This window comes from Eleginops maclovinus, chromosome 15 (genome assembly GCF_036324505.1).
Source record: "Eleginops maclovinus isolate JMC-PN-2008 ecotype Puerto Natales chromosome 15, JC_Emac_rtc_rv5, whole genome shotgun sequence".
NCBI lineage: Eukaryota > Metazoa > Chordata > Actinopteri > Perciformes > Eleginopidae > Eleginops > Eleginops maclovinus.
Genome location: NC_086363.1, coordinates 11659784 through 11669225, shown reverse-complemented (window position 1 = coordinate 11669225; position 9442 = coordinate 11659784). Strand labels below are relative to the sequence as shown.

Sequence of the window (9442 nt, the reverse complement as noted above, 5' to 3'; positions counted from 1 at the left end):
CCCTTGTTTTGTTTGGTATTTTAACCCTGTCTGGCATCATTGTGGTGATGCATTAAAAGCCATATGGACCTAAAGAAAAAAATCTCTGTATCAACACTTGGAGGTGGGTATGTTCTGGCATATATCCGTCTCATAATCCCTGTCCCTCCGTGCCTGCTACCATATGACAATACAAAGCCCACCCAACAATGCTGAAGATTAGCTCTCTGCCCTTTTCTTTGTGCTTGTGCAGGAGCTCTGGAGAAACGGAGAGAGAAAAATGAGGGCAGAGAAATAGAAAGTGGTGGGAGCGCCGCTGTGGAGATGAAGCGTGGGTTCTGGTGAGGAAAGGGCATGAAAAGGGAGAGGGACAAACAGTCAGAATGATATGTGATGACTTTGGCTGGTTGCATTTCTGTGGCCATTGTGCAGAATCCCTGAGAGATCTCCTAACACACAAGACTGAGGAGACAATTCAGGACTGACAATTACACCGGAGTATAAAACCAGCTCTGGTGAGTCAGAGACTCGCGTACAGTGTCAGAGGTAGCAGCTGTGTGTGTGTTTGTATGACACGTGGCTGTGTGCATGATGTGTGTGGAGGGACATTGTGTGCATGGAGGCGTGAAAGTGTGTGTGTGTGTGTTTGTGTGTAAAAACATGAATAATGCAGAGGATGCCTGTACGAGTGTGAGGGCCGCGAGCAGGGCAGATGGTCGTCTGCTGATAGGACAGCATCCAGGCAACATGGTCAGAGAGCTGGTTTTAGACCTGTTTTAGCACATACAGACAAACACACACAAATCCAGAATAATCACACTTCAAATTAAAATGTTTTTCTTTGTTATTGCACATTTTGGTTCAGATTTCCAAATAATAGCCTAATAATGGACTAGTACTACTTTATTAACTATATCTACATACTTTATTTTTTTAATCCGCTAAATCTATATTTGATTGCTTATGTTTTTAGTTGCTTTACAGACACAATGTAAATGGACAACTACACTTCAAAATATTCATTAATTAAGATTGGCTCCAACCTACAATCTGCAGCAAGGGATGAACATTAATGCATTTCTATTTGTTCATTTATAACATAGGGCCAAAATAAATAATGCAATTATTAATTATATATTTATTCGCTTTAGTTATACTTAAATTTGTAAATATGTGTTGTTTGTTTGTTTGTTTGTTTTACTGTCTCCATTCTACCTTTAATCATTACTGAGTACCGCCAGGAAAGCTTCTATCTAATTATTATCTACTTACAGATCTGTTAACTCAAGTGTTTCATCTTCCGACATATGAATTGTAATAACTTTCATAACCCTCCACATATAATTTAAACATGTATATGGTGGAGTAATAAATACATGTAATAGATAAAATGCTAAAATCAACCTGGAAAGTTTGCACTGGGTTGATAAACAACCAAATTTCCAGAATAAAATAAAAAGAATATGTCCTAAATGTAGCTTCGTCCCTGGTTATAAGGTATCATTTAGAAAGGAGCAGCAACAAAAAAAACACTCACTGAGGATGAAGCAGGAACCCAAGGCTGCGTTTCACCACCAGCAGCCACTAGGGGGCGATAGAAGACCGATTCTGATCTGGCCACTGATCAGCCCAAACATGTCATAAATAATAGACATAGGTGAAAGCCACCATTACAAAGAATATGAAACCCTTTTTCTAAGATAGTTCCCACTGAAATGAAATACTAAAAATGTCTGACACAAGAATGAGACTCAATAAAGGTGCTTTTTAAATGTACACTGAAAAACAGGCTGCTTAGCTCTCAAGTTGAAAAACTATTTTAATTTCCATTCGTATCATGTATTTAAAATGTTATACAATTATTCAAATTATTTTCTGGAATATCGAAATTACAAAAATACATGTTTATTATTATTATTATTATTATTATTATTATTATTATTATTATTATTATTATTTTATGATGGAAAGGAAAGGCAGCAGGCCAACTTACACACAACACACACACACACACACACACACACACACACACACACACACACACACACACACACACACACACACACACACACACACACACACACACACACACAAACTCACACACAAATAAGTAGGGCTATAGATAGTGCATCAGCCTCTGCACAAGACCTGTATTTAGGCCTTCTTGTTGTGTACAGGCCTGTGTGCAAACAGAAAAGCTTTTATTATTTTTGCTGTTATACACCTCGCCTCGTGACAATCCTCAACTAGTTGTCACATTTATCCTGATGAGAATATTAATTAACGCTGCGGTTTGTTTCCATTTCAGCCTATTGACTGTCTGTGTGAGCATCTTCCCGGATCTCTCTCCTCACAACAGTATCAGTGCAGATAAGCGGTACAAACACTTTACCGAAACAGCTGAAGGACCATTTTAAAGCAACCGAGCCGGATTGATAAAATCCATAATTAGAATGGCGAGCGTGCAAGGAACAAATCATTTAAAAGAAAAGCTTATCGCCAAGAGAGACTTTTCTTGAGGCTCAATAAACGTGCAAAGACTGCAGTGTTATATAAAACAAATACGATTTAATGACAAAAAAGCATATAGAAATTGTGCAATCGTTGGTTTCTATTTCCTCTTCGCTAGATCACAGATTTCAGGTCGATGATATTTTGTTTTGGTTTTTAATTTTTTTTTCCACCTCGGAAACTCAAATTCAGCTGAAGGATTTCCTGTGATTTAGTCTGAATTATAATAGGGGGTTATACATAACAGAAACATTGGGAGTCTTTAAATAAAGGCGAGTTTCATGTTTACATGGACAGCGTATCACAAAAACCGTAAAATGTCGCTTTGCTTAATTTCTTTTATATTTGACGGTGACATAACTAAAAAGGGACTCTTTAAACTGGGCCTGATCAAAAAGTTTTTCAAATGCAAAACGTCTCATGTAAAAAGTGTTAAATTCATATTACGAGTTATTATTATAACAACATATTGTTCTCATTAATCGACATCCTTCAGTTGGACTTGAGTTTCTGAATTTCGGTATTTTCTTTAGATTTCAGTGAGAGTTATTCCCTCAATAACCAGACCAGGTTATTAATCACAGGATTTAAGTGGCACAAGAACACGTGTCTGTGTTTGTGCTTTGGCACAGACCGACAGAGAAAAACTGAGCAAACAAACACACATTCAAACGAACGAAGCCATACAAAAAAAATGAAATACATCCCACAAATAGTCTCCTCAGTGGATGAATGAGTCACACAGTAGTAGTAGTTTAGCCACTGCGGCCAGAGCTGGTACCAGTATATATATTCAGATTTGTTCTTCTTTGTAAAAGGAAGGCAAAATGGGCTGGATTGCTTTGAGTGTTCCAGCCGGACAGTCTCGGTCTTTCTCTTCACAGCATTTTGGAAAAAGTACGGAAATAACAAACAGCAAAAACACACTGTAAACAGGCGCACAGAGATGTCTGCACAGAAAGAAAAGCATTAAAGTGAACCAATGCCCAGTCTGTATGGTACAATTATTATTATTATAATTATTATTATTGTTGTTATTATTATTATTGTTATCCAAAAGCAAGACATTTTCAATGAAGGAAATTCAATTAAAATAAATTATTATTATTATGCAGCTGACACTACAATCAAAACATCACATTAAGTGTATGCATAATTACAACTATAATAATAATAATAATAATAATAATAATAATAATAATAATAATAATAAGTAATAGCAAAAGCAGTTGGCTGGTATTGGCTTGATTTTTTTTTACATTGTACAGCAGGTGTCTGCCATTTCAGCCCTCTCTAGCCACGAGCTGCGAAGAACCCCTGTTGCTTTTGTTATGATGGAAAGATGGCGTTTATTTACCCACACTGACTGCGACTTATCATCGAGCCCGGAGCTTGTTTCTAAATGTTCCCCAGCGGACACCTCGTGTCCACTTACCACTCTGTCTTTCTTTAATGACACATTACATAAGGAAACATTGGCGCCTCGATTTAAGGTTTAGAAAAGCATTTCAATGTCGCTGTTTTTCTCTTCTTTTTTTTTTTGGTTAGCACACGCCAGCCGCATATCCCAGTATGCTTGGCAGTTCCGCGGCATGAAACCTCTCCATACAGCTCTCTGCTCTGCGCATTTTTAGTGCTTGAGTGCCACTGTATATCCCCACTATGTGTGTCAGTGGGTCCAACATTTAAACTGGCTGAGGTCCAGTTCGGAGCGGTCCAGCACAGAGAATCAAACAAATAAGGGGTCCGTGTTTTGCTCACAGTATGGACTGGGGGGTCACTGCACAGGAGTTTGTCCTCCGTGATGAGGAGGGCTGTCCCCGTACATGTCCTCTCCTCCTGGTATCTGTCCCCCAGCGGGTGTCATCCTCTTCTCCTTCTGCCGTCTGTTACAAAACCAAACCCTCACCACCTCCTTCTCCAGCTGCAGGCTCTCCGCCAGGGAGTTGATCTCCGCTGCTCCCGGTTTTGGACATTTTAGAAAATGGCTCTCTAGAGCCCCTTTGACGCCCACCTCGATGGAGGTCCTCTTTTTCCTTTTTCGTCCTTGTGCTGCAATTTTATCCAGGCTCGTAGGGCTCCCCGAGGTGGAGTCCGCCTCCTCCAGCCACTTGTTCAACAAGGGCTTGAGTTTACACATGTTTTTGAAGCTGAGCTGAAGCGCCTCGAACCTGCAAATGGTGGTCTGAGAAAAGACGTTTCCATACAGCGTCCCGAGAGCCAGCCCCACGTCCGCCTGGGTGAAGCCCAGCTTGATGCGTCGCTGCTTGAACTGCTTGGCAAACTGCTCCAACTCGTCGGAGGTCGGCGTGTCCTCGTCTGAGTGATCCTGATGGCCCCCGTGCTGGTGATGGTGTGAGAGAGACTGCTGGTGGGCCCCGGGGCCGCCTCCGTGATCACTAAGGTGCGGGCTGTGGCTGTGGTGGTCCTCGTCCCGCAGGGGGTGGTGGTGCATCCCCCCTTGCTCTCCTCCTGGCATCAGCCCGAATCCTGACTGGGAGTAAACCAAGCTCTGGCCCTCAGATGTCGCCATACTGGGGATGTGCGTGGTGGCTGTGCTGGTTCGCCATGCTCTGGCGTCGTGATGCGCCTGCTGGTGCGCGAGGTGAGGGTGTCGCTGTTGCTGCTGCTGTTGCTGCTGCTGCAGACTGCTGGAGTTCTGCAGCTCCTCTCGGTCACTGTCGTGCAGCACGGGCTTCACGTCCTGCTCTCCGAGGGGACTCGATGGCCAGGGCGCCCCGCTGTCACCGTGAGACAGCGCCGTGATCCACTGGTGCGCGTGGCTGAGCGGATGTCCTCCGCCCGGTAACGTGCTATAGTCGTTCTGGAGCAGGGTGTGCGCGTCCCTGTACGCTGCCGCCTGCTGCATGCTCCCGGACTCCGAGTGCGGCGGCGGCGCGCTGCTGGGGGTAGTGAGGACGCTGTAGTGGTTGGATGTTGCAGTCGCCATAACTATCGGAGCCAGAGTGATAGCTGGAGTTAAAAGGAGGCTGCCTTTGACAGTAACTCTTTTGCGCCACGGGGCAGCTCGGCGTCTCTCTCCAGCATCTCCCGGGCGCTGTGCCAAGGGGACGCAGAGGCGCGCACCTGTGGTCCGCCTCGCTCCGCTCTTTATTGGCCAAGAACGGTTGACAGATGTGGTTACCCCTGACAGCACCCCGCTCATTGGTCACGGGAGATTGTACAGAAACCCCAATCACTCTGCCCAACAATACAAGCAGTCCTGCAGCATGCATGAGTACAAAGTGGAGGGAGACATCGGGTGTAAACACAGAAAAGGCTCAACTAGCTCAGCCAGAAAAAGAAAAGTATTATTTATTTTAAAAGTACTTTAACAACATTGGTCTGGGTCAGTGGGTTATGTTTATTGCTTAAATCGGTGCGTAAAAGTTGCTTAGGAAATTCAGAATGTGCACATTTATTGATATTGAAAAAACTTTCAAAATCCAAATACTTAAAACTTTAATACAGTGTTGATGCTTTTGAAGTAGAATATGTAATACTGAAAGCAGTAAGCAGTGATCTTAAGGATACACTTCCAGCTGCCTCTCTGCCCTTAGGACGCTGTCCAGAGAGAGGGGCTGCGTGCTTCCAGGGCCTCGGACCCGTTGCCATGGCGAACGCGTTGAATGGAACAACAACGCCCACGTCACAGCTGCAGCTCGCGCCTTCTTTTCGTTCCATTCCAAAGGGCTCATTGGGGCCGCGCGCTCGGCCGTCGGGACAAATAATGGGGGGGGGGGGGGGGGTGCGAAGAGGGCAGCTCGGGGCCAAAAGAGAGAAGGCTGCAAGAATGGATGCGCCCACCGTGCCCCCTTCCGCCTGCTTGTTGGGTAAACTTTGAGATGGATGTACAGTGGCACGCGAAGATAAGTTTGTACCATCATTTATAGCCTCTAATGCACAACAATTGTAATGGCTAAAAGGGCCACATTTTTGGGAGGCACTCACTTCACAAAAATCTGCCTTATAAGTCATTAAAACCCATTTTAGGGTGTATATCTTCTTTACGTTTTTCAATTGCATTCAACTTTATAATCCAAATGTATTTGACTTTTTATTCCTCCACATTTATTTTACAGCTACAGTAACTTGTTCGTAGATTACACACAAAACATACAGTAGGATTACCCTATATGATTTGATGCTAGATGAAGTAGCAACAGTTAGCTGAGGCATGACCAGCTGCATCATTAAAATGCTGCTTGCTTGGTAATCCATCTAAAATACTAATTGAGCAATTTGCATTCATTTTGCATTTTTCAAATGCGTTCATTCTTGTGTTCTGTATGGTATCCTGTAATGAGTTCCTTGTTGAAACCCACTTTTGTATTGCTACTTTATTGCAACAAAGTAGAGGTGTAGACTCTGATACTCCAGTTTTGTCTCTTGGCACTTTCAAAAAAATGACAGAGTTGGTGAGTGTAAATTCATCAAAGCATTAATTTTGCACTATCTGCTTATCCCATCTTTAAATGAATGCAATGATAGTGAATTTAAACTAAACCTCATTCTGCTGAGCCCCTCCCCTGAAACCCTATTATAGCCCTGGGGGGTCCCTGGACCTACTTTGGCAACTACTGGTATTTAGGAGACGTGATTTTATTGGCTCAAAGTGGGACAGAGGCTTTAGAACATAACAGCGATTAAGAGGTTAAAGGAACCTCAAAGGACAAAAAATATGCAAGTTTCACCTTCAAAGAGAGGTGCACTGCAATGTTTCTGAAACCAATGGCTATTTGCTCGCATTCATTCTACTTAACTTAAAGTAGCTCAATGACCACAAAAAACCATAAATATTTTTTAATTAATAATTTGTGTTTAGTTGAAGACCTAAGCACAACCACAATCTAAATTTGGAAGTGATAGGTTAATTGATAAATACTTTGAATATAATCAAGTTAAGGATGCGCAGACATTAACTGACGCACATTGAATTATAGAGATCGAAAGAACACTGGATTATGATTAGGGTGTAATTCTGAGAATTACCGAATGTGTCGCCAGGGGCTCTGGCAAGCCGTGTGTTGAGAGAGGCAAAACATATTACCCTAATAGACTAATATGCAAACTACTGGCTGCCCAATTACAGGACTTAATAACACATAAACGATGCAAGTCCTGTTCTTACAAGGCGAAGGGGTCGCTGTTAGTTCATTCAAAGGGCTGTCAACACATGCAGTGGCTCCACACACATACTGTCTGTGTTTCCGTGCTCTGTATTCAAGAGTGAGAGTTAATGATGAAGAATCTGAGCGTTAAATTAACAGTAATTATATGGCCCCTGTGCTGTAAAGATTCAATTTCATTGCAAGTCTAATGGGCCTAAGTGTCCCTGTGCGCAGGCAGAACTCTCAATAAGACATTTATGATTGAAACACAAACAGACACAACAAAAAACAAACAAATTGCATACAACTTTAGCATCTGTGGCTTTTTACATGTTGATCATAAAACCGTATTCAAGTAAAATTCCAGATGTAAAAGAACATTTTTTGCTCCTGTAAATATTGCCACCCACATTAGTTTAAGATGGTTCAAGTGTGAAGTGAATGATTGTTTGCAAGCAAACCAGTATTTTGGTTGTTTTCAGTTTGTCCACACTAGTGTGTGTGACCGGCCCATGTCCCTCCCCCTGTGGGAACCCTAACGCAGGGGTAACTGGGGCAGGGGGGCTTCTTTATGCTGCCGGACAGAGGGAGATAATGGCCATTCCTCCACAGCTGGCCCACACAATCAAAGGGAGAGGGGGCTCGAAGGATTCCAGCTTTAACCAGGCCATTGTCTGGGCTAATTACATCTGAATGCAAGACCCCAAGAATCCACCTCCCCCCCTGAGCAAAACCTGCACAAAATACCCCAAACAGCCCTTCAGAGATGAGGGAGAGTGCACAGTCACAAGGCACCAAAGCAGAAATATATAAACCCTGGACTCTTTCATTACCCCTTAACGTAGGCACACACACACACACACACACACACACACACACACACACACACACACACACACACACACACACACACACACACACACACACACACACACACACACACACACACACATACACTCTGGACTTGTTCATTACACACTCACATTCCCAGAAGGCTCTCATCAAAGTGTTGTGTCTCTCTCACAAACTAACTATGTGGCACTCGGCATTAGATCAGATCTCAGCTTGCTGCTCTCAGAAGAGATGAGGAGGTCTTAGAGGACTTTGGTTGAATAGAAAACACAGTGAAGAGCCTTTTCCCCAATGCACCCCCATAATCCCAATCTATACACTCCCTCTGCAGCCGACAGAAGATTGACGAGTGGTGTCAGGATGTTATTGTGCTTCGTCTTTTGGTTTTGTAGTCAGAAAATTCATAGTTTATTTTCTCTAGCTCACTAAAGTTTCTATGTTATAAGAATGCGGACTGTGGCGGGTTTGTCGCTTGTCGAAACAAATTGTTATCATTTATAAAATGTCTTAAACTGCCCATTGTTTGCATTTGCGATGTGGAGAAGGAGTTGCAATTTAAGTTGCTCTTAAAGCAGTTGAAGTTAAAGCACTGAAAGGGTTTGGAGTGGCTTTTGAAAGTGAAATTGCTGATAGCATTTGAAATGTAAATGTATTAATAAAAGCAGTTGAGCGATCAGTTTGAGTGTGAAAGATGAAAACGATTGAACCATCATTTAAAAAGTAATGAATGCAGTTGAAATTATAACAGAAATTGAATTGCCAGAGATTTTAAGTTGCACTGCAAATAGCTGTAATGAAAGTTAGTAGGTAAGTAGTAAAAACGGACTTGGAATATTTGTCAAAAACAATACAGTCGCAAAGGCAGAAAGTGGTTGATGCTGGGTGAATTGTCTGTTTGTGTCTCAGGAGTAACAGCAGTTTATTGCAGTTAAATGATAAAGGTCCTTACACAACAGGTGCAATTATTTGTAGTTCATTATGTCTATTTA

At 42.6% G+C, this 9442-nt stretch overlaps 1 protein-coding gene across 1 annotated transcript; it reads right to left on the bottom strand.

The window, feature by feature from the left end:
* Nucleotides 1–2580: 2580 nt before the first annotated feature.
* On the bottom strand, nt 2581–5656 carry pou3f2a (POU class 3 homeobox 2a). The gene has a single exon (XM_063902333.1). It carries the CDS (start codon nt 5654–5656, stop codon nt 4268–4270), a length of 1389 nt encoding a protein of 462 aa, XP_063758403.1. The 3' UTR covers nt 2581–4267.
* Between the last annotated feature and the right edge of the window lie 3786 nt (nt 5657–9442).